Source organism: Aureobasidium subglaciale, assembly GCF_000721755.1.
Source record: "Aureobasidium subglaciale EXF-2481 unplaced genomic scaffold scaffold_9, whole genome shotgun sequence".
Taxonomy (NCBI): Eukaryota; Fungi; Ascomycota; class Dothideomycetes; order Dothideales; family Saccotheciaceae; genus Aureobasidium; species Aureobasidium subglaciale.
Window position 1 is genome coordinate 180,721 of NW_013566986.1, and position 23,491 is coordinate 204,211.

Consider the following 23,491-nt stretch of genomic DNA (forward strand, 5'->3'; position numbering starts at 1 on the left):
GTCTTTGGCAGCCAGCAAATCCTGATCCAGCGCCAGTCGTGTGCCACAAATTGATACCGCATGTGAGATGGTTCGGGTAGCAGACGTTTGCGCACCAATCACAGGAGTATTATTGAATCCTTCGCCGTCGCGTGTTGTGTGTCCAAGCGGCGAGCGGCCGAGTCTTCGAGAGGAGGTGGGCTTGTGGGGAACATGAGGGAACCCTGTCCGGGTCAAGTCAGCCGAGAGGCCAAGCTTCTGCTCGTGCTTGGTGGCTTTCGAGGAGCTGCAGTAAAAGATGCACAACATGCAAGGGAAACTCGAAATAGTCGTTGGACGTCAATTAATGGCTGAGACTATAGTCAGGTTGTGTATACGGGTGCGAGCATGGCCGTACAATGTTTGTGGTATCACACGAGGGACACAAGCAGGCTGGCCGACTCTTGCTGACTTTTCGTTGTTCGCATCGTCAATGATTTCTAGCAACTCAGGACGAGCTTATCAACATTGCTGCCCTAGGCTCTCTGGTGGACTGCCGCCCAGCTGTCGGAGGGAGGTATGGAGCTCCGGAGTCATCGGATCCCAAATCACGACCCTGATAACCTGAAAGATCATGCATCGGCTATCAGCTCATGCGCCATTACATTGCTTTTCCGCAGCTGGAAACGCGTCTTCTACTAGCTCGTCAATATCACGAATAAGCACAAGATATCTCATGATGTCTGCTGTGATAATTTGCTCATGCAAATACGTCTGAGAAATGATCCTTCGCGATGCCTATCGCGGCTTCCTTGGCCGTGAGATAAGGAAGGATTTGGCAGCCACTCATATCCGGACTCGAATGCCAACACTCTCAACCGAAGCTGCCGGACTACGAATGCTTGATCAAAGCTTATAACGATCTTCCATCAGGATCGATCATGTCATGCTCTTTCTGGCTTCTCGCAATCTCAACGTCGGTCGAGTGATTCTGCTGAGACGCGAATTGCAGCACTGACTATCAAGCCAACACACGTGCTACCTTCATCACAACCATAGTAAAGAGAATTACCATGCTACTTCATGACCATATCAAGCTTCAATGCCATGCTTGTTTAAAGGCTCTGGTCGGCCATCAGTATGCTCAATAGGCCTGATGCATCCGCCAAGACTATACAGAATATGCAATACGCGTTAGATACTTGAGCCACAAGTTATGCCTTCAAAAGGAAGATCTCTCGCGATTTCGCAATGGCTCGTATACATGTAAGTGGTATGCGTAAAGTCACAATGTAGCTGAGAGAATTACTCCGCGAATCATACAGAAGTCAGGAATGTTCTCTGGACCTTACAAAATATCACTTACAAGCATTACAACGCTGGCGTATTTAAGAAGTCGCACTCGTGTCTACCAGCTCAATGTTGGACAGCGTTCTTGCTTGTTATATCCCGGCGTCGGAACTTGCTCACCGCGTTCCGCTTGGAGTCATCGCAGCTCAGTGGAGAAGAGTCATCAGTAGCAAGTCGCATTCTTAGAAAAGCCCTGTTGGACCCTCGACGTTAAGGATGCATGTATGCTCCGAAACAAACACCGTCTTGATCAACCACGTCTCTTTATCTTCTTCAGTCTTAGGAATACCTTTCGGTCGATCCACGTCCTGTAACCGCGATGATGAAGAACAAGCAGGCCACAAAGGCACAACAATTCTCAGAGGCTAAGAAGATAAAGTCAGAAGCAAACGACGAGAACACCTATGTGCGTACAAGACGAACTACAGGCAACACGATATTCTACTTCTTCAAGGACGACGAACAGCCATATGGCTTCTTCTGCCAGTGGTACCGATGCCACTTCACTCTGGCCTCGAGTTCAACTGTACCGAACAGTGGATGATGTAGAACAAGGCAAAACTCGCTGGTGACGCGGTACCGGCAAAGGTCATAATGGCAACGACATCTCCTCGCAAGCAAAAACAGCTCGGTCGCGAGGTTGAGGGTTTTGATGTCGAGGCTTGGGACAAGATCAGGTTGGATGTTGTTGAGCAAGGCAACTATCTCAAGTTCACACAAGCGACTAATGTTGCCTCGATGAAGATGGGGGATGTTGGTGAGCCTGTGCCCCTCAAAGATTTATTGCTGGCTACATGCGAGCGAGAGCTGGCAGAGGCTTCAAGATTCGATCGTGTCTGGGGCATTGGCTTCGATGCGCAACAAGCGTCGACCACACCTTACGAGAAGTGGGGCGAGAATCTTCTCGGAGTGGCTCTCATGAATGTTCGGGAGAGGATCAGAGATGAGACAGATCGACAGACCGCCGAGGAGGCATAGTTGGCGCACGATATGGTCAGTAGAACTAAACACAGTAGATTGTGACTATCGATCTTGTTGCTGATACCATGAACTGCTGCTCCCCAATTTCTTTCTGTGTTATAGGTCTCTTTGCTCTGACGACAACAATCAACCCTCGTAGTAGTCCCCTGGCTGTATTGCTTGAGAACTTTTTTGTAGGTCACCCCCGAGAATCCAGTAGCCGTCAAACCTCATTCCTACCTGCTGGACCAAGAGCATCCTGGCACGGTCCACTACCACCGACTCAGTCGCTTCGAGTAAGCAATGTATGTGTCAGAACTCGGACCTTGAAACATGTTGCATCGAAAATGCCATAACGAGCACTCCAGAAGAATCTATCAGCAAGATTCTGACGCTTTTGTAGATCCTGGCCAGGAAACCCACATCATCGTTGAGAGGCATGATCAACGATCCCGTGACTAGGACCCATGCACGAAATGGCATTTGATTTTCTCGGACAAGTGTGAAAACACACCCAGGGTCGGCAGCTTCTGGTGTTGCTCGCTGACTGTGACTGCAAAGCTTGTGGCGGCGCTCGAGAATGTTTGGAGTCATTGACTTCTACGGTCATACAGCACGACAGGTTGGAGGGCATAAGGATGAAAATCATGGATAACACATCCATCTTTAGCTTCGCTTCGCCTCAGACTCACAGAAAATAAACATGGCTGTCAAAATGCAGGATCATGATTGTTTATTCGAACCTTACGTCTGGAGCTTGATCGCAAGCTCGCGTCAAGAAAGGTAGGAGGCGCATGTCGATGGCTACTTCCTCCATCATGCTGGTTGATCGTCTAATCAGCTGCGGAACTGCATAGTCAAAAGTGCCTTTGGAGTCGACGCGGTCGGAGAGTCCAACTTTGACCAGTCGAGGAAAGAACCACCATCACCTTCATTTTCCATCTCAATCACAAACGCGTTTCTTTCCTTTCACCTTCCCTTCATTGCACCATCACTCGGTCATCACACATCGCTCAGTCGGCAGCGTTTTGCGGTTTACTTCCACCTCACTTCAGCTTCGCCGCTGTCTGTTCATCACAATGTCAACACCGTCCAAATCCGGAAACATGGCATTCCACAACGGTGTCCAGAAGCGTTCGGCTGGTACTTCTCACTGCACGCATTTCACCGACACGACTAACGCGCTTGTTTAGCAAAGCCCCATACCCCACCCACGCATGCTATCGATGGCCTGCTCGCAGCTCTCGGAGATGACGCTCTTCTAATCAAGAAAAAGCACGATCGCGACGCACCCACCAAGCTGGAAGTCTACCATGCATATATGAGCTATCTTGAGGATTCATTTGCAACAGACGTTGCTGTTCCCGCGCCCTCTCTGGTACGGAACGTCAAGACCGAAGTCGACAGTGGCGCACTCCCTTTCGTCGTGAAACACGAGTCACGTCTATCCAACCTCTTTCCCGAGGTTAAGATGGAAGACATCGAGGTCATTGACCTCTGTAGCGATGCCGAAACCGACGATGGCCTGAAGCAAGAATCTCGAAGCAGAGTCAGTAGCATCTCTAATACGAGTTTCGAACATGATCAACGCTCTCGTGTGATCAGCGGCAAGCGTAGGCTTGACAAGGAAACTTATACGAAGGTTATCAGGGGAGAGCGCCCTGAGAACAAGATAAAGTCTGACGACGTGGTTCAAACAAGTGAGCACAAACGTCCAACCCAGGCTAGAATCCGCGCCATGGCCAGAAAGACATACAAGGCTTGCAAAAACGGCCACTTGAATGGCCTCACGTCTCGAAAACACTTCGAAGCCATACTGGAAGAGGCTGACCGCAAGGATTATCTCGGATACGTTGGCCGTATGAAGGGACTGGAAGGTTTTGACTGGACCAACCCTCATCGATTATCTTTGTTGGTGCTAGCCGCTTCCACCCTCTCTCGATCGGACGAGCAAGAGAAGCAACTCCTCGACGACCTGGGGGCCTTCAGAAAGCGCTTCAATGTCCGGCAGTATCTCGCTGAGACCTTTCCCATCAGGCACCCAGAAGCTCACGCAGCCAAATTGGCGGCTGAAGAAAAGTCACAGGCCGATTGCGTACTTGCAATCGACAAGCAGCAGAGGAAGCGCGAAGAAGATCACAGCAACTAATCGACAGAAAAGTCGAGCTTCCAACAGTCGGTGTCCAGTGGATGAGAGACAGTGAAGAGAAAGAACGCAAGGCAAACCTGGAGAAGATGAGCATCGACACTAGGAGATCTCTTGCGCCTCCGTGTTTGGTCACAAAGCGTGAATCGGTTCTGATCGAGAGACTGGCAATGGAGGATCGCACTCCTGTTTGTTTGGAGGAGTTTCGAGTCTGGGCTGGAACACACATGACATTGGACGAGACGGAGGAATATAATCGCATACTGTGGATCTCAAATAGCAAGACAGCGACTAGCTCGATGCTGGAAGTGGGTCCCGGGGTCAATTGCAGCATTTGTTGTCTTGAAGCTGATCGGATGAGAGATCCGGTGTCGGTCTCGGGGACCTCGTTTGTCGTTGTTGATGACCACGACCGCAGAAAACGAGTCGTCAAAGCAGACTGGGCGTGCTTGAGAAGTTTTTAGCTGGAGTATTGAACAACATGACAACTTTGTCTTCTCTCATCTTTCGTCCATCAAATCTGTTTCTGTGTCAATCATACACAACACAAGGAGGCAAGACCAAATCACAGTTGATCATTGTGCATCATGACGTCTGCTCAAAACACCATCATGTCGATGTCTTGAGAGTATGCTCTGCCCCTTGACTCCATGATACTTAAATTGATAGTCCGAGTAATATTAAACAGTCCGAGTAATGTTGGATAGTCCGAGTAATATTTAGATAGTCCGAACGATCATTTATCTTGGCAGTCAAAGATAATCCAAGTAAAGTCAAACAACTAGACTCTTTTTAAGAAGAAAATCAAAATGGTCCGATGATCTGAGTCCAGGATGAAAAATGAAGAGAGTCCAAATATTCATGTGAAAAAAAAAAGACCATGATCATGCAGTTAGTCTCCCTGATCACACAGTTCAGTCCGGGGGGGGGGGGGGACATGGGTGGTCAAAGTTGCATAATAGTAAGAAGTGATGATAAAAAAACACAGTTTATGGTGAAATTGGATAGTTCGAGGTTAACTTAGATAGTCCGGGGGGCGAATGAACAATCTAAGGTCAAGACATGAAGTTCGAGGAAATATAGATTGTCCGAGTTATAAAGTCCGAGGAGAGAAGAAAGTCCGAGGAGAGAAGAAAGTCCGAGTGCAATTCAATAGTCTGAGATACCAATGAACAAGTCCGAGATGCCATTGAACAAGTCCGAGATGCCATTGGATAATTCCGGGTAAACGGGGATAGTCCGAGTGGAATAGATAGTCCGAGATGAACCAAAGAGCGAGAAAGTCCGAGCATGAAACGTGGTGACGAGTGTAATCGACCAAGGTCGGGGTCAGAAGCAGAAAGGATGGTGCAAAGTGAGACGAGTGGGGGAATGCTGCAGAGGTTGAGACCCCGAGGAATACATTCATGAGAAAGACACTGACATGTTCTGGCGAGATGTATGCTAGAGCTCTAGCTTGAGGTGTGATTGGAAGAGATAGAAGCTATACTGTAATAGTTATTCCAAGCTGAGTAGTTGATCATTGGTAGCTTTGTCACAATTATATGTTTTGATATCCTACTATCAAGCCCATCCACCGCCTTTACCGCCAAAACCACTACTCTCCTCCACAGGCTTCCTATTACCACCCCTCTGACTCTTCTGTTGCGCCGCCTCATGCTTCCTCAACTCCTCTGGAACCCTAGAGATAGCACTCTTACTAAGCATTTGTTTAAGATCATAAAGCACATCGTTATCCTCATTGCCCAGGAAAGTGATCGCCACACCAGACTTTCCAGCACGACCGGTACGACCAACGCGATGAGTGTAAGATTCGATATTGTTGGCCATGTTGAAATTGACAACCAGAGATACATCAGGGACATCGATACCACGACCCGCGAGATCGGTGGCGACGAGGACTTCTGTTTTGCCTTCGCGGACGGATAGCAAGGCTGCTTCTCTTTGCTCTTGTGTTTTTGAACCGTGCAAAGTGACTGCCGAGTAACCCATTCGTTGAATGTCTTTTGCAACAGCGTCGCAATTTCTCTTGATGTTGACGAATACAATGATGGGAGGTGCGAATTCTCTGCTGCTGAGGATTTCTCGGAGACGGTTCTTGCGCTTGTCTTCTCCAGCGACGAATTCGACGCGCTGTTCGACTGTGTCAACTGCTTCACCCACGTTTCCGATTGTCACAATGGCAGGACGACGGAGGTATTTTCTGGCGATTCGTTCAATGGCTGCAGGCATAGTGGCCGTGTACATCATAGTCTGTCTGTAACGTCCTCGTTCGCCAACATGCATTTGCATGGCCTGACTGTTTTCTGCTTCTTCGGTATCTGGCTTTTCGTTGCCTACCGGAAGGGCGTCGAGGATCTTGTTGACGGATTCTTCGAAACCGAGATCAATCATTCGATCGGCTTCATCCATGATAATGTAGCAGCACTGTGAGAGGACGAGGACGCGGCGCTCGATACAGTCGACGAGACGACCGGGAGTTGCGATGATGATCTCAGCTCCATTGCGCAGGTTGTAGGCTTGTTCTTCGATCGAGTGACCACCAACAATCGAGACACAAGTGAAGCCTAGTGGAGTTGCGAACTTCTTTGCTTCAATCTCGATTTGTTGTGCCAGCTCACGGGTAGGTGCAAGAATGATAGCATACGGACCATCGTTCTTGGTGAGTTCATTCAAAGCAGGCAGTTCGGAAATGTAGACCAGAAGTGGCAGGAGGAAAGCGGCAGTTTTACCGGAACCAGTCACGGCAACACCGATCAGATCACGAGCTTGGAGAGCAACAGGAATGGCTGCTCTTTGAATTGGCGAGGGATCCGTGTAACCGACTTGATCAATGACTTGCAAAAGTCGGTTGGGTAGACCAGACTCTTGCCAGTAACGCATAGGATTCGGAATGGCACCACCCTTTGTGCCAATGTTGAAGTCTTCCTTGAAAATGCGCCAATCTCTCTCGCGCATTTGGGTAAGTTGTTTTGTGCTCCAATGCTGCTCGATACCGTTGCGACTCTCGTATTGTTTTTGACGTTCCTTCATTTCCAGCAGTTGCTGTGCACGTTGCTTGCCAGTTTCCGGGTCACGCTCCTGTAGCAGTTTGGCGTATTTTTCAGCAGCCGTCTCATCTCCATCAGCATAACCACCCAATCTCGCGGCAGTGCTAGCTCTGTCCTTGTACAGCGGATCAGTGTTTGCACTCGTGTCTTCCTCGGCGTTCCAGTCAAAGTTGAACTTCTTCTCGGTAGTTCTCTTGCGCTTCTTCTTCGCGGAGAAATTCGATTGGTTCTGTTCGGCTCCCATGTAGCGTTGTCGAATCGAGGCCTGGGCGGTCTCTTCCGGGGTGAGTTTCTTGACGGTTTGGTTGCCGCTGATGATGGCGGTCTGTTTCGGCGGAGGTGGGGGGGCCATGTCGTAGCCTCTATTGTGCTGATCCTTGTTCCTCCAACCCGACGGACCGGACGGTGGTTGACCTCCTCGTTGACTTCTGGGACCAGTGGGAATGGCTGGACGGCCGTCCATGGATCGATGTGAGCCCGTGTTGACCATGCCATGTACTCCATCAGGCTTGGAGAAAGTGTCGCGTTCGACGTCTGACTTTTTCTTTGCATCTGCAGCTTCCTTGTCCTTCTTCTCCAGAGCCATCTTTTCTCGCTCGGCACGCGACAAGAACTTTGGCTTCATGGCAGCAGCATCTGCGGCCTTCTTCCTTGCCAGAATCTCCTCAATGTCCAGCGGTTGGCTCTTCGGTTTGGCAGTGCCCCATCCCTTTTTCAGTTTCTTCGAGGGCACCATTGAGGGACCGAGTTCTTCATCGTTGGCATGTGCAGCTGGTGGAGGAGGCGGCACATCGGCGACAGGCGGCGGCGGCATGGCGACATGTTCTGAGGGAGGTGGAGGCGGCGGTAGATCTGATAGAGGAGCAGGTGGAGGCGGCGGTAGATCTGATGGAGGAGCTGGTGGAGGATCCATAATGTCTTGTATGCGTGTGTTATGGCGAGAAGGCCAAGAGGAGGAAACGAACAAGACTACTTTGATGATTCGCATGTGATTCGCAGCTGCCCGCAAAAGCTTCGATGCGGCGTCGTCATTTCAAACATGCTCCTTCTTTCCACGCGACACCAAACACAACATGAGTGGCGCATTGGGTCTGGGAGGCTACTCGAGCAGTGAAGATGAAGACGAGTCTGTCACGCCTGTCAGCAAGTCGAATCAGGTACAGCCCGTCTACACCTGGCCGCGCAAAAGGACGGAGCGCTGCTAATCAAAGCCCACGCTAGGCCGTCGCAAACAAGACCATGGGAGAATCCCTGCCTAATGCTGTTTCGTGCATGTCTAAATCTATCAATTACGTCTTGTACACTCTACTGATAATCTTACAGCATCCTCGCAACATGCAGCTCCCACCATGGTCGTCGAATCCACCACCGAACCACAATCACAACCAGAACCACAACCACAACCACGACCCACATCTACTGCCATACAAGCGCCTGCGCCTGCGCCTGAACCCACCCCAATTGGTCCAAGCCTTGGTCCTGTCGCCGGTCCAGCGGCTGGGCCTTCACCCATGCCAGAGCCCAGCCCGCTCGCAAACGAGAGTGGAGAGGAAGGCGTATCGGCGCCGCCATCACCATACACTGCCAGTCGACTCATGATAAGAAACCTCACCATGCCGCCTGTGCCGAACTTCCAAATCCCTCCTTCGCCCCCAGGCTCGCCGCCACCCGACACAACAACAAAGTTTGCAAGATTTCTCGACTTAAAGAAAAAGGGCACACATTTCAACGAACGTCTATACCACTCTTCGGCACTACGCAATCCTGGCCTCTTGTCCAAGCTCATGCACTTTGCCGGAATCAGTCAGGAAGACCAGTACGCTACTCCGTGGTCGCAAGGTGTTGTTGCGACTCAGTTTCCAGAATGGGCCTATGGGGACAAATTGGTTGCCGCGCATGAGAAGATAGCAAAGAAGAAAGAGCTGGAAAAGGCAAAGACTCCGAGAGAGGCGGTTGATTTTGTACCAGCAAAACAGGAAGCGACCGCTTCAACATCCGGAAGAGTGGAGAGGAGAAGTCAAGGCAGACGAGGGCTAGGCTTCGACAATGAACGACGCCGATCTCGTTCGCCTAGATGAAGAGATGAATCACAGACCCCAGAACTTCTCTGCCCTCATCTTGACTCCCTCCCAGCTGTTCAGCTTGGGTCGCACATCGAGGTAGAAGTTGAGGGATTTGCCAGGCTTGCCCTCGTTCTTGCCCGCGTAGAAGTCGATGACATAGTCAATGTGGGTGCCGCAGCGGTCGACGATCCAGTCGTGTCTGTCGAATGGCTTGGAGTAGCCCAGGATGGAGTTGAAGCGAGCTCGGGGCGTCAGTTCCTTGGACTGACCCATGAAGGACACGAGGCGGGGGCCACCACATCTGACAGACCAGTTAACTCGGCCAGCAAGACATGTAGCAGTATATATGAACTCACGCTTCGGAACCTCTGCCCTTTTCCCAAGCCTTGATCTCTTTCCAGGCCTGCTCATTCACAGCGTTGTGAATGGGCACAATGGTGCGCATGTCGGCGGCATCAGGATCGTAATTCTTGCGCTTCATGGCGTTGAAGAACATTTCCTCGGACGGATAGATCCAGTTTCCACTCTTCTCATCTACTCCTGACTCTTGCTCGTTGTTCGCAGGCGTGTGGGTGTTGACAGCGGCATCGTGGCCTTCAGCAGACACTGCTCGTGGGATAGTCGAGATCTCGCGGAAGGTGTCGAGGGCACCACGTTGGGCAGCCGACATCATAGCCATATTCTTGGGCAGAATGGCCAGCCATGCACCATGATCGAGAGAGAAGCGAGTCTGGATAGGGACCTGACGGAGGTCATGAGAAGCGTCAGTGGCTATCGGCGGCGTGGGCGTTGCTTGCGGCGGCGGTGCTGTGGCTTCCGGTGCTTTGACCTTTTTGGCCTGGTCTAGCCATGCCTGCCGGGTTTCGTGGTCGACTGGACATGCAGTGGCATCGGCTGCTCCTTCGGACATGTTGGGCGTGGTGGTGAATAGAATCTTGATTGTCACATGTCGAACCAAAAAGTGCAAGTTTCCATGACGGGGACGGGAGACGGCGGGCATCGGGCGTCGGAGCGGAGACTTGGCACTCCGCTCAAGCTCCCCGTCGGGCGCGTCACTGCGCTTGACTTGCAAGCAGCTGGCGATACTCACAGCAGACATACAATCAATCATCCGACTCATCAACTCATCAACTTCCTACCGCTCGCTCTAGCTCCTCGTTCTCTGCAGCCGACTATTCCCACCTCATACTCACAACCCACGACTTCATCATGAACCACTTCCCTCACGGCTGGGGCAGAGTAAGCTCCGTCTCCCACAGTCCATCTGCTGCTCCATACTGATGCTCTGCGCAGCCTAGAGACGATGTCTACGGCGCGTACGACTACTCACACTTTGGTGCTCAAGACCACGCAGGTCCCATTCAACATACTCAGTCACCCATCGTCACCGGTACCTCGGTCATCGGTCTCAAATACAAGGACGGTGTTGTCATCGCCGCCGACAACTTAGGTATCAAGGCCTCTTTCACGCCCTCGCACAATACCGTCTCTAACACTTTCCCAAAGCTTCATACGGTTCTCTTGCCCGTTTCACCGACGTCAAGCGTCTGCGCGTCTTCAACAAGCTCTCCATCGTCGGCTTTGGTGGCGATGTTTCCGACATGCAATATCTCGATCGCCTTCTCGGTACCCTGAACATCAACGAGAACTATCAATCATCAGACGATGCCACCCTGCTCTCTGCCAGCAACCTCCACACCTATCTCAGCAAAGTCATGTACAAGCGTCGCTCCGATTTCAACCCTCTGTGGAACGCCATCCTGGTCGCAGGTCTTGATGACAAGAAGAAGCCCTTCCTGGCTAGTGTCGACCTTCTCGGTACTACCTTCAGCGCCCCGACACTTGCCACTGGTTTCGGTGCCCATCTCGCACAACCTATTCTCCGCCGCGCAGTGCCCGATGAGGAGGCAGCATCAAAGCTGACCAAGGAAGAGGCCGTCGAGACCATCAAGGAGTGCATGAAGGTCCTCTTCTACCGTGATGCAAGGAGTTTGGATCAATACAGCATTGCCGTCATCGACGGTCAGTCGGGTGTCGATCTCAAGGAGTCCGAGAAGCTGGAAAACCAGAGCTGGGCTTTCGCAGAGGGCATCAGAGGTTACGGCACCCAGACGCAATAGAATAATTCAGCATCACGACATGAGAGGCGTTTATCTTCTTCCTTTAGCATAAGGGGCCTGAGCTTTATGTATACTACTACGAATCCACACGCACGCTTGAACGTGCGATACCCTTCCACTACTACCTTTTTGCCTAAACAGGAAGACATTTGTTTGAGGTCGCCATCTATTCCACTCTGTCTTTTCGACCCTCACATCTGGACATGGTTACGCAACTTTGCAGCTCTCCATGATCGGTCCTCGAAGAGAAGAGAGAGATGACGCCGAACTTTAGCCACAAAAGTCGTACCCGTTCTTCGCCCGTCTCGCGAGTCATTTTCTCGTTTCACATCAGACAATCTGTTACAGTACCTTGCATCCTTCCAATAAACCACCCTTCTCGAGGCTCGACATTTCTGACATTCGTCGAATCGCTGTAATTGCGCGAATGCTGTTTCCAAGTGAGACTGTCTTTTGTCCTTGATCACGACCACTACATCGAATGAGTGTTCGATGTCTCGACCATGACACTTGTGACAGGTACTATGAGGACTCCTTATCCCAAGGACCAGGACCAGGTCGAGAGATGTGCTGCCCCGGACTTTGGAAGCAGGTTCACGAGGTCTTTTGTGTCTGATCACTTTTGCAATGGTCTTACATTGGTACTTGCGTGACCACTAGCCAACAATGATCTTGCGATCTCTTTTCTGTGAGTTGCGGCTTCTGCCCTTTTCCATGTGCCTCACTCTTGGTCGCCACGATGGTAGGCCTTATTCCTAGTACCACTCCTTGGTAGGTTTCGTTGCAAGATGATACATCGGCCGAGAAGCGAGCTCAATTTTTTGACAACCACCTAATGTCACCAAGGGTCTTTTTACTACCATCCCATGGTGGTGGTCTCTTTTCCTTATATCCTTCTATACGAACATCTTTTCTCGTTTTCGCTGTCGAACCCTTTTTTTCCTCGTGATCCCCAGACGCTGAGAGAACGACGACATGGCAATGAGCGATCCTCGAACTACACCAGCCAGACCGGCACCATCAGGACTTACGAGCAATCTCGTCAACCCGCATAGCACTGGATATCAACAAACGACATGTAATATTCTCTGTCTGATTTTCGTCACCATGTTTGTGGGCATGAGAATCTACACACGGATCAGACTTGTCAAATGTGTCAGCTGGGATGACTGTAAGTGTAGCGAATGGGTATCTTGGAGACGCGAAAAGGGTATTGATGAGAAGATAGATCTTATTATACTGGCTACATTGGTGTTTTATGCCGATGCGGGTTTGTTTCAATATATTGTCAAAGTGGGCTTGGTGTGTATCCTTCCCCCCTCCCCTCCCCTCCTCTCCCCTCCCCTCCCCTCCCCTCCGCTCCTTGCCTCATACTTGGACGTGTTTCTAACATGACAGCAGGGTAGACATCTATGGGACGTCAGTGCCGCAGACTTTTCACCAACTTTTTTGGAGGTATGGACGTTTGCAGCCATGATCTATTCGGTGTCGATGTTGTTGATCAAAATGTCGATTTTGATGTTGTATAGGAGATTGTTTCCGATCAACAACTTCAAGTATCTTTGGTGGGTTTGTGCTTTTTGTACGGTGGGGTATGGGTTGGGTGCTCTTTTTTCGAGTTTGTTTGCTTGTGTGCCTGTGAGGGCGAATTGGTGAGTTGTACTTTGTTGACATGACAGTGACGTGGAGCTAACGTTGGACATAGGGATTTGAATATTGAGCCTACGAGGTGTATCAATAAGAAGGCATTTTACATTGGTAATGGTGTGATGAATATCTTTAGTAAGTCTTATGACATACTCACCTTGTTAATGCAAAGAGCTAATGATGTCACTCTAGCCGACCTTTTAATCTTGTGTCTCCCTATCCCCATCGTCTGGAGGTTGACTCTCGAGTTGAGACAGAAGATTATCCTCAGTGTCGTCTTTACACTAGGTTCAATGTATGTTGTCATTTCCTTCCACTTGACACTTTATGATCTATCATCGCTGACCCTCTTACCATAGCTCTTGCGTCATCAGTCTAGTCCGCCTCCTCAGCATCATAACCTGGATCCACGTAGGCGATGCAGACATAACCTACACCCTCCAAAGCATAGTAGCCTGGTCGTGCGTTCTCCCCCCTCTTCCCTTCCCTCCCCTCCTCTCCCACCACTAACCCCCCCTCCCAGTGAAATCGAACTAGCAGCCTGCATAATCTGCGCCAACGCACCCTGTCTCCGCCCTTTCTTCACCACCCACCTCCCCTTCCTATCTCTATCAGCCAACTCCGCATCCACAGCACCTTCCTCCACACACCCCCACCCCACCACAATAGGAGGCAAGAGATCGAGAGCAATCTCACCATATCCAAATGATATGGATGCAATCTTCGACGGCACCCAAGACGTTGAACTCGAGAATTATGATGTGGAAATGTGTGCTTCTTCTTCTTCTTCCCCTGAAGAAGTGCATAAAAGAGGCATAACCACAAAACACTCTTATGCAAAACATGGCTATAAACCATCTACAGGGAACATGACGATTGTTTCTGTTTCCAGAACTGGAGGGCAAGGAGGAGGGATCAGTAGAGTGGGGAGTCGAAGGACTAGTTCGGACGAGGATAGCTGTAGTGGGAAAAGTGTTGTTTTGATAGGGAGACAGGGGAGCTTGAGGAGTATTGGGGAAGAGAGGAGGGGGAGGGGGATGGGTAGAGAGGGAAGGGGAGAAGAAGAGGAAGAAGGGAGGATTGTGGTGCATACTACTTATCAGGTACAGACTGTTAGGGAGGATGTTTGAGAGGAAAGTGGATGGTGATGGGAAATCTTAATGTCTTCTAATGATAAAATTGGTGTGGTATAAAACACACTTTCTGAATATGCTTGTGCCGACCTTGTTGTTCTGTAATGTCGACTGGAAAGAGACGCCTCTTCACACCGAGTACCCAAGCCAAAGTCTATCATCAAACAATATTAGAAAAGTCAATAGGTCAGTCATGATATGTTTGAAAGGTCAAAATGCCAGCTTTTGATTGTCGTGTCTAATTCATAAAGTCGCCTCTTCTCCATTGCAAATCTAAGAAGTACCAGTGCAGCCGACGAAGTTGTTTCCAGATGCTCCGGTGTGGGTAACGGTACCAGCCCATTGACCCTTGGTATTGAAGATGACTCTGTCTGCGCCAGGGGAGCCACCGGTGAAAACACCGCTTGTCCTGATTTTCACATCAGTAAGATGTTGTACCACCAAGCGTATGTCGTGGGAACTTACTTCAGAGGGAACTCCTCGTAGGGGCCAGCGACGGGGAAATCAAAGCCTTCGTAGTTGTTGTACTTGTGGGGGTAGTCGTTGCTGCCGTAGGTGCGGCCGGCTTGGTAGTCACCGTAGCCTGCATTTACGGCTGAGCGGACCTGTGCGGCAGTGTAGCTGGTGCTACCGCAACGGGTTGCTTGTTGGCGAGCCTCGAGATCGGTGGGGAGGGCAATGGCAGAAGCCGCAAACAGCACGGCAGTGGTGAAGATGGATTGGAAGAGCATCTTGTCTGGTTCTTGCAAGTGTCAAGATAGGGGATGGTAGGGGTAGGAGCGAATGTATGGTCGAGTACTCGAAAGCGAATGAAGAGTTGTGATGAACCTACTGCTCTCTTGCTCTGGAGAGGACAAGCCGATATTTAACTTCTTACCTGTGGGTGATATTGTGGGTATCCAGCCATCCGAAGACCATGTGCCTCGTTCTCACCATCTTATCGTCCATTGGCGAGGGCACGAAAGTAACTTCCATCTTAGCGAGAGGTGCGCTGGTGATAGTCCATAGCAGTTGTTGTGCAGCAATAACGACTTCACATTCCCTCCAATCGCAGATACCACTCGGGTATTCCATGCATGCAGCAGTGGCAGCAGTGCACATCAAACCGGGGGATTTCAACAGCGGTCAGAGTTTACAACAAAGTGTCGTGCATTCATGCCTTCCTGATGCAGTAATCGCCCTGAACATCTAGTCTGTTACAGCCGAGGTCCCCGAGGAGCGAGTCTTGTACGAGTGGGCGACGAAGTCAAACAACCAATGATCTGCAGATAAGAAAGCACGACTTGGGGATCACAAGTCATGTTTCGGCCGAGTAAACTTGGATGATTGGTAAAGAAGGAGAGAAGAAGTTGTGATTTCTCCGCTCTCTCCTGGATGATCGACGAGGCACGAAGGCACGGGCCGCGTGTGTTATCCTTGGCGTGCGGGCGAGGTGCTCTCACCGTCGGACGTCGCCTTTTGTGTTTGTAGGCTTCTTACACTATCAGCCAATGATAAGGACCATGTGGGAAGCGCATACGGGACCTGCCTTGTAGGTGACGGGTTAGTAAGGCTCGAAGATCATACCGACTTCGTATCAACAATGCTCAAGTCTTGGAGCTCGAGGCAGGGCAAGAGCACAGGAGACTGGAGTTGCCGTCTTCAAACATTCATCCGGTGTGCCGGTCATTCGTCACAGGTAGGTTTGAGAGACCGAGAAACAACAGGGAAGTCGCGGTAACGAACACATTTCCTCTTTCCGAACACGTCCTATGCAACTACGCTTCTTGAGAGCTTTTACTGCCTACACACGTTCTGTTCTGTCACATTCACAAAGACACTCCTACCAGCACACATACCGCAGTATGGACATTTCATCCGACATCACCAAGTGTGAGACGTACAAGATCCTCTCGTCATATCTGGCCAGTCCCGATAAGACGGCCGACACTTTGGACAAATTTACAGCTCAAGCCGAATCGTCGCTCTCGGACGACAAGCTTGAGACAAATCTACGCGCTTCATGGAATAGCATCCTGCACCTCGCTTCTCAACAGTCATACTCGTCAGAAAAGCAGGACTCTCTTGTCAAGCTACTTCAAGCCCTGATCACGCAGGCTCCCGCGCCTGAAGACAGCAAAGGAAAGGAAGTCGAGGTCGATGGAACTAAGGTCTGGCAAGGTCTCCCACTTTTTGGCCAGCAAGTGCGCGAATGTTGGAACTTCCCAGACGACAAAGAGGTGGACACACAGACCAGAGACACATGGATCAACGTCAATGCCTTTGTTGCTCGCTTGACTGCTGCTGCCGTCAACGAGCACGGTGGTGAAAGACCTGGCTACAATGCTCTCGACTTTTCTCTGTACGGCATCTGGAGCTTGAGAAGTGCTTTTGAAGAGGAACTGTCAAATCTGCCTGGCAAGACGACAGTTGATGCTTCGCTTGGTGCTGCGGCGGTATGGATACTCTATGCTGGTCCGACGCTGAAGGGTCTCTCGGACAGCGAAAAGAGCTTCAGTGGAAAAGTCGCAAAGCCTGGTTTCAACTGCAAAGACAAGGAGTGGAGAGGTTTCGCCAAGGAGAGATGGCAGCTTTGGGTAAAAGAGCTCGCTCAGGCAGAAGATAAGGTACAAGATGGGGGCATCAAGGACCTTGTCAAAAAGGCTGCCGGAGCTATGGAGCAATGAAAGTTGAAAACTTGTGGCTGAACATGCCCCTCAACACCATTGCAAGGAACAAATTTCGTACAAAGTAGCCTAGAACAATGGCAAAGATCCGCTTACCTCTCAAAGTGATCGTTCTCAATCTCGGAACTTTTTTCATACAGCACCTGCTTCCGACCAGCGTCACATTATTTTGTGTGACGAGATTAATTGCGTTAGGGCATCTCTTCCAACATTCATTCGTGTTCGGTTTCTCTAGTAGATGCACATCCCTCGTGTTGACTTTCGCTGTACAATAGGTGGATGTTGCCAAGATGATGGGAACGTTCGATGCCGAAGAACTCGATTGAAAACGAGACTACTTCCGAAAATATCGTTCTCAATGCTGATCTTGAAGGCTCCCAGTCGATGCCATCGTGGTGGTATCAACTAAACTCAACAAGCTTGCTTGTCATAGAAAGTGGAAAGTGTGCATATCAGGTTCTCGTGTTACCTCCTTTATTGTGAGTCACGTTGACAGATCTCTCTGTTTACAATCGTCTCGAGAGCCTTTGCCTTCCTACCAGGTCTAGGAGGGGCTTATTTAGTTCAATTAGACCATACTACCCTTCGCAAAGTGACTAATCCACTCAGCTCATGACTGGGCTTCGACGATATTTCCATCAATCACCACGGAACTGACAGTGGCCGATGTGTTTCAGTTCGGCCGGTTCATGGACTCCCAAAGTTCGGGAAGTATAATTCTATGCCTTGGGCCATCATAGCGAGAATTGCTCAGCCTCCACTCGGTAGAAGCAGCCGGGTATCCAGGTTCTGCTGTCCGCATTGCTGCTAGGATATCATCTTGCATGCTCATAAGCCAGGGGTGTACCGCGCCGACGTAGTCCTTGACTGTCACAAAATCGTTTTCAGGCGAAGGGCGGACTTCGAGCGTGAGGCCTTTTTTACCTAGTGGGCGGTCCTCGTTGCAGCAGTAGATAAGGATCTCTGTATCCGAGGGCTCATCCCAACTCCAAGTCCCGTCCTCTCGCATAGGGTCCTCTGCAAAAGGGCGCACGTCATTGTCAAGATCGCCGTAGGTGACAAATTCGCACTCGTCGTACGCTGGGTCGGCATGCTCCATATGCTGTTGCTCCCACTTACGGTCCCAAGAGTCCAGATTTACGAGAGATGCTTCGAGGTATGAAACTTTGGTGTTCGTGATTGCTTGCGAGGCAATTTCATGCCAATCTCCAGTCTCTATATTGAACAACGGTCGTAGAGTGCCAGTGTTTCGGTGAGGCTCTGTCATCACCGAAATGGCAGACGGGAATTCACCCCGAATTGGCCATATCAAACGTTCGTACGCTGCTGAGAAGGTTGGCGCTTTGTTGTTTTCTGTTTTGCGCTCATTGAATGTTGGATAAGGGGGTCCGTCTTCATTTCGAGTGTTTTGTGCTTTTGCCATCGTGTTAGAAAGCTATGGCATTGAAGAGGACTTGGTAACAGTTGATTGCAAAGCAGAGAAACAGCGAAAGCTCCGAGTAGCTAACAAGTTGTATAAGCGACGCCTGGTCTTTTGCGCTGCAGCCGAGCTAATCAGGTTGGAGGACTCGATTTAGCCGGGGCTACTTCAAAGAAACATGTTCCCAACAACCGCATCGGCAGGCTTCGAAAGGAAGCCATCGTGGTGGGATCAAAATCATCTATCAAGCTTGCATATTGTGGAGAGTGAACAAAATTGCATAGACTTTCTCGTCTTGTCTTGAGGACTACAAGATACGTTGGTATTAAACACCAAACGAAGACTTGGCTAGCTGATCACCGTTTTATCCACTGGCTTGCTTACTGTGTCTGCTCGTTGTACAGATAATTATCTTCTCATGAATTCCAACGCCGTCATTGGTTACACATGTAGCGTGGTATGCGCCTTTTTGACTCCTCGTTGCGGCGACACGACATTCCAGAGAAATTGTTACTTGGGATTCAGAGCAGCAAAAGATGCGAGGTGGTGACAAGCAAAAGCAAAACATACAGCAGCAGGGATTCCCACGTGGTCACCCACCGTAGTACTAATCTGCCGTTCAACTGCTTATGTATGGCAGAGCGGACGGGATGCCCAGTTTTCAGCTGACTGTGGCCGTATGTGCTTGTAAAACAATCTCAACTCAATACGTTAATCTTAGCGTTGATTGATCAAAAGGGCATCACTGATGAACTTGGGAAGCGTCATGCCTCCAGACTCCAGCGCAGCCACGCTCTCAGGTCCAGACTCGGCCACTTCCGTTCACTCTTGTGAACGTCGCAATTCCATACCACTCCAGTATGCTTGCTGCTGGTATGTGCTAGCCGCACTGTCCTTGCACGCCGAGTCTCGTATACTGTCGATCTTCCCTGGCATCCGGGGCCGACACCGCCGACGTATCAGCAAGGTCGACGACTTTAGTCCGACGTATCCACATACTGCGGACTCGCTGGATCATAATGACCAGGAATTGATGGGAGAGTCTACCGCCATGAAGATCCGACTGCCAGGCGCTCCGTCGCAGCTACGCCAACAGCATCATTGCATCTCCTCCGCGACATAGAGAGCGCAAAGAGGGCGACGCATTGGGCACAAATTCGACGACACGTGGTAAGCTTTAAGCCATCTGTTTTATCCCTGCACACAGATGGCGTGAGCATAGTGAATCAACGCTGGCCTTGAAAACTCACAATTGGGTTCCTCCCATTATAACAAATTATTGCAAGTTGAACCACCCCTGATCAGACGCCTAGGCTCTTGGTTCTCCCGATTCTTGGCCTCTGTCGTGAAAATGACTCACTCTCGAGATCCCATCGGGTGGTATATCCAAGTCTCTGGTGTTTGTTCACAGCCTCAGGCGACTTGTTGGCGTATACTTCTCACGCAGTCAATCGGGGGTTGTATGTATGCTTACAACACTACACCACTTAGGCCCTATTGACAACTCTTTATCGCTGCTTGCTCACCAACTCTATCTTCCTGCATCATTTGAGGGAAGGTTGGCCGAGTATGCTACAAGAGTAATATGAAACCGCGTTCGTGCGCAAGGTTTACCAGGTAAGGTTTTCGGCGACGGAGCAATCTCATGAAATTGATAGCAAGGCCAAACAAAGTGCAATAGAGATGTACCTGATCAACAACCACCTCTTGTCGTTCTTGTTAAAGAACTGTGGTAAAGACAGGCGATGCTGGGTTGGCATATATAAACACCTTCCTCTCTTTCTCTCGACAAGCCCATTCATCATCTTCACCATCCAGACCTCACCTAGTCACTCATTGAACAACTCTACCTACACTCACATTCACTAAGTCGTTCTTTACACATCCTTCTGTAATCATGAAGTCTGTCATTGCCATTTCTTTCGCCACCTTTGGATGTGCCTGGGCTAGCCCAATCCTCGCACGTCAATCATCATGTACGTGTCGATCTACGATCGTGGTGTGCTATAGGATTATGTTGACTGATCTTGCCATAGCTTGCACTTATATCAGCAACACTACCGCACTGCCTTACGGTGCCACTGCGTACATTGACTACACCGTCAAGTCTGGCGATACTCTGACTACTATTGCCGCCAACCCGGATCTCAAGTCTGGAGTCTGCGATATTGCCAAAGTAAACTGTATCAGCAACATCAACCTCGTCGTACCTGGGGACGTCCTCAAGATTCCTTCATTCTGCACCCAACCCGACAACACCAGCTGTCAGCAGCCCGTATCCGCTTCTAACAACACCTGTGTCAAGGGCGTCCCAGCCAGATACACCGTCCGTGGTGGTGACTATCTTAGCAAGATCGCCGACGACTTCGAGATCACCCTTGCTGCTCTAGAGCAGGCCAACTCTCAAATCTCAAACCCTGACCTCATCTACCCAGGCCAAGTCATCAACATCCCTGTTTGCGAAGGCAGCAGCTGCATTGTCGCTCCCTACCAGATTAAGAAGGGTGATCTTTACTACGACCTGGCCCAGACCTACCACACTACCGTTGGCCAGATTGAAGCCTACAACCCGAACGTGGATCCTCTAAACATCACCATCGGAATCACTATTCAATTGCCTCAGAACTGCAACTGATTTGCAGTCAGGCTATAAGTCAGGCATGGCGAGCTGGGTCACACAAGATGTGGGGTTCGACAGTTGGTGCGCGGTACGAGATGGTTTTGTAAGGTGCGAAGTTGATGGCGGGGAGCAGGATACGATGTAATTAACATGAGAAACATATAACATGGTTGGTATTGTGCACAGTCATATAAAATTGACCCCTGTTCACGGTAGTATGAGAAATAAACATTCGCGTTGTTTACAGCAATGCTTTTAATCTGATATGCTACCGAACAGCCCGCACAAATGACACGTACCTTTTGTCCCCAGCTCATCGCGACACCAGATTCCCATGACGGTCAGCGATACTTCTGTATAAAGACTGGCTAGGTGAGCGCAGAAAAATTGATATAGAAAACTCGTGGGTCTAGAAGCAGTCGAGCCTACAAAACTGCTGACACTTCCGACCGCTACATTTGTCTGAACGACTCCACCTATCTGGTGATATTTGCAAAACCTCGCTTGCATATACGCCTCTTCTGGATTCAGTCGAGCCGAAACATTCGTCATGCATGTTTCTCGTCTTTACTTGCCACGCGATCCCAAGCCTCATGTCGATCAACGTCGCCGTTAGTAGGATTCGTCGACAAAGTCCAGAGCAGCAACAACTCCATCCTGTTCCTGAGCTGTCAGATATGGAAGGAGGTTGGTTCTAAGGCGATCAGTAGAGTGCGAAAACAACACTAGCTGCAGATCACGACGCATGCATGATATCAACCCTTGGAAAGATTATTTCTATACACTGTCCGGACTGCAGACATAACCGTCTCTCGCTCTAGCGAAACCAGCAACACCGAGAACACCCCCATCGGTTGGGCTGATGTTAATACAACGTCCCGGTTCTGCATGCCAGGGGGGTCGTCTAGTAACAGGTATCACAGCTCGACATAAGTTCATACTAAACACATGGTCCTCTAATCGAGTCTCACTAGTCCTAATCTAGCAATCGGGTTTCGCCTTTGTCGGTCTGTACATACCATCGGTTCTTCATGATTGACTGAGGATTCCACGTAGAACACTTTCTGAGATACAAACTTTGGACCAGTTGAGGCTCGCGTTGGTGCACCTCACGCAAGCGGGTGCAGATCTACAGAAGTCTTGTTGGTTCGAAGGCTGGACCTCAGCCGAAGGGGTGCATCCAGCATCGGACTCTATGGAGGTACCCTCTCCTTTCCTCGACAGATCCGTTGCTGCTTTGCTCGCATAGCCGCTGCATTGGGCATAGTGGAACTACCCCACTCATGTGAGCTGCCACAGCGAATAGTAATCGAAATCCGACAGATGCCACCTGTTGTGAGCCGACCCAGCTTAAGCAGCTGTATACATCGTAAAGCTTGTGGACCAGATGAGAGGATGCGTCAACATGCCTGCCGAAAGGAGTGTGTGCTGTCTGGAAGCAGTCACCAGTCCGGCCATGACAAGGGCGTATAGCAAGGATAGTCCAGCAAAACTTTATCAGACCAGGGGCCAGATACAGAAGGTCATAACTTTTTCCACCTCGATAAGACTGATTCAAGACGACCGGTTCAAGGACAGCCACCTAGCCATCCGAATAAGTTTCGTGCGGTCCATTGGGTGGTCTGCGGCTCAGGGTCTGTATTTCTGGTGAACATAACACGGAGAGTGCAAGCGACCGGAGCATCCGCAGCGTTGCTGATATTGGGTATTGAGAGACAAGTACAGTCGACACGCTACAATAGACCACAGCAAAAGGTCGAGATGGTCCCAACGGTACTCGGTAAGGGCACGATTCCGGTAGCATACTCCGGTTCCGCAATCAACACAGGGTCTAGTTCTTACAAGTTTAGGCGGAAAGAGCTTGACCTCATTTGAATGCAGTTGCGAACAATTGAACGTTTCTCCAATAATGATGTAAGAGTCCAAGCTCCGCGAAATGCCGGCGGCGGTCCCCGCGTCGGCCCGTCTCCAGACTTTTTCCCACGATCATCACCACGTGAGTAACACGAGCTTACCCTCTGACCTACCATGGCTTCAACCTCGAGCTTCATCACCTTGCCAGATATCCCACTCCAATCCGTTCCATACAGCGAATTCGACTTCAATCGAAGTAGGGGCCAGTCGGTCTAGCATGAAGGCAGCGGGTTTTCGCGCACACACCGTTTGTTTTGCCGTGCTTTTGATGAGAGAATAAGCAACATCGCCACTCTGGGGACGTTAGACGGCCATTAGCCGTGCGGCGCTTTTCGAAGCCTTGACAAAACACACGGCCAAGTATGAACTCCAAGACGCCTCACCTTGTTCATCAGCTGAATGCTTATGCTTATCTTGGTGCTCGAGAAACAATAGCAGGGACTA

General features: G+C 50.1%; 12 protein-coding genes across 12 annotated transcripts; 8 read left to right on the forward strand and 4 right to left on the reverse strand.

The window, feature by feature from the left end:
* Positions 1 to 1,902: 1,902 nt before the first annotated feature.
* Positions 1,903 to 2,286, forward strand: AUEXF2481DRAFT_29057 (uncharacterized protein; the record flags this gene model as incomplete). Its single annotated transcript, XM_013488671.1, has 1 exon — positions 1,903 to 2,286. The coding sequence occupies one exon, from the start codon at positions 1,903 to 1,905 to the stop codon at positions 2,284 to 2,286; it is 384 nt and encodes a 127-aa protein (XP_013344125.1).
* Positions 2,287 to 3,347: 1,061 nt separating this feature from the next.
* On the forward strand, positions 3,348 to 4,417 carry AUEXF2481DRAFT_29058 (uncharacterized protein; the record flags this gene model as incomplete). The annotated part of the gene is made up of 2 exons (XM_013488672.1): positions 3,348 to 3,411; positions 3,462 to 4,417. 2 exons carry the CDS (start codon positions 3,348 to 3,350, stop codon positions 4,415 to 4,417), a joined length of 1,020 nt encoding a protein of 339 aa, XP_013344126.1.
* Positions 4,418 to 5,845: 1,428 nt separating this feature from the next.
* Positions 5,846 to 8,532, reverse strand: AUEXF2481DRAFT_39474 (uncharacterized protein). Its single transcript, XM_013488740.1, has one exon. It carries the CDS (start codon positions 8,375 to 8,377, stop codon positions 5,978 to 5,980), a length of 2,400 nt encoding a protein of 799 aa, XP_013344194.1. The 5' UTR covers positions 8,378 to 8,532; the 3' UTR covers positions 5,846 to 5,977.
* A 19-nt stretch (positions 8,533 to 8,551) lies between these two features.
* On the forward strand, positions 8,552 to 9,670 carry AUEXF2481DRAFT_678714 (uncharacterized protein). Its single transcript, XM_013488867.1, has 3 exons — positions 8,552 to 8,621; positions 8,676 to 8,734; positions 8,788 to 9,670. Exons 2-3 carry the CDS (start codon positions 8,704 to 8,706, stop codon positions 9,540 to 9,542), a joined length of 786 nt encoding a protein of 261 aa, XP_013344321.1. The 5' UTR covers positions 8,552 to 8,621; positions 8,676 to 8,703; the 3' UTR covers positions 9,543 to 9,670.
* Positions 9,552 to 10,437, reverse strand: AUEXF2481DRAFT_65347 (uncharacterized protein; the record flags this gene model as incomplete). The annotated part of the gene is made up of 3 exons (XM_013488828.1): positions 9,552 to 9,828; positions 9,884 to 10,209; positions 10,270 to 10,437. 3 exons carry the CDS (start codon positions 10,435 to 10,437, stop codon positions 9,552 to 9,554), a joined length of 771 nt encoding a protein of 256 aa, XP_013344282.1.
* A 299-nt stretch (positions 10,438 to 10,736) lies between these two features.
* On the forward strand, positions 10,737 to 11,647 carry AUEXF2481DRAFT_29062 (uncharacterized protein; the record flags this gene model as incomplete). The annotated part of the gene is made up of 3 exons (XM_013488673.1): positions 10,737 to 10,766; positions 10,821 to 10,977; positions 11,034 to 11,647. 3 exons carry the CDS (start codon positions 10,737 to 10,739, stop codon positions 11,645 to 11,647), a joined length of 801 nt encoding a protein of 266 aa, XP_013344127.1.
* Positions 11,648 to 12,492: 845 nt separating this feature from the next.
* On the forward strand, positions 12,493 to 14,479 carry AUEXF2481DRAFT_88450 (uncharacterized protein). Its single transcript, XM_013488844.1, has 7 exons — positions 12,493 to 12,818; positions 12,876 to 12,949; positions 13,049 to 13,299; positions 13,353 to 13,429; positions 13,487 to 13,589; positions 13,654 to 13,755; positions 13,818 to 14,479. The coding sequence occupies exons 1-7, from the start codon at positions 12,623 to 12,625 to the stop codon at positions 14,422 to 14,424; spliced, it is 1,410 nt and encodes a 469-aa protein (XP_013344298.1). The 5' UTR covers positions 12,493 to 12,622; the 3' UTR covers positions 14,425 to 14,479.
* Positions 14,480 to 14,700: 221 nt separating this feature from the next.
* AUEXF2481DRAFT_29064 (uncharacterized protein) lies at positions 14,701 to 15,158 on the reverse strand (the record flags this gene model as incomplete). Its single annotated transcript, XM_013488674.1, has 2 exons — positions 14,701 to 14,836; positions 14,893 to 15,158. The coding sequence occupies 2 exons, from the start codon at positions 15,156 to 15,158 to the stop codon at positions 14,701 to 14,703; spliced, it is 402 nt and encodes a 133-aa protein (XP_013344128.1).
* An 83-nt stretch (positions 15,159 to 15,241) lies between these two features.
* AUEXF2481DRAFT_678143 (uncharacterized protein) lies at positions 15,242 to 15,765 on the forward strand. The gene has a single exon (XM_013488868.1). The coding sequence runs from the start codon at positions 15,344 to 15,346 to the stop codon at positions 15,617 to 15,619; it is 276 nt and encodes a 91-aa protein (XP_013344322.1). The 5' UTR covers positions 15,242 to 15,343; the 3' UTR covers positions 15,620 to 15,765.
* Positions 15,766 to 15,918: 153 nt separating this feature from the next.
* Positions 15,919 to 17,192, forward strand: AUEXF2481DRAFT_39480 (uncharacterized protein). The gene has a single exon (XM_013488741.1). It carries the CDS (start codon positions 16,272 to 16,274, stop codon positions 17,091 to 17,093), a length of 822 nt encoding a protein of 273 aa, XP_013344195.1. The 5' UTR covers positions 15,919 to 16,271; the 3' UTR covers positions 17,094 to 17,192.
* A 101-nt stretch (positions 17,193 to 17,293) lies between these two features.
* On the reverse strand, positions 17,294 to 18,652 carry AUEXF2481DRAFT_39481 (uncharacterized protein). The gene has a single exon (XM_013488742.1). The coding sequence runs from the start codon at positions 18,514 to 18,516 to the stop codon at positions 17,767 to 17,769; it is 750 nt and encodes a 249-aa protein (XP_013344196.1). The 5' UTR covers positions 18,517 to 18,652; the 3' UTR covers positions 17,294 to 17,766.
* A 1,564-nt stretch (positions 18,653 to 20,216) lies between these two features.
* On the forward strand, positions 20,217 to 21,167 carry AUEXF2481DRAFT_678992 (carbohydrate-binding module family 50 protein). Its single transcript, XM_013488869.1, has 2 exons — positions 20,217 to 20,489; positions 20,550 to 21,167. Exons 1-2 carry the CDS (start codon positions 20,411 to 20,413, stop codon positions 21,146 to 21,148), a joined length of 678 nt encoding a protein of 225 aa, XP_013344323.1. The 5' UTR covers positions 20,217 to 20,410; the 3' UTR covers positions 21,149 to 21,167.
* Positions 21,168 to 23,491: the final 2,324 nt, after the last annotated feature.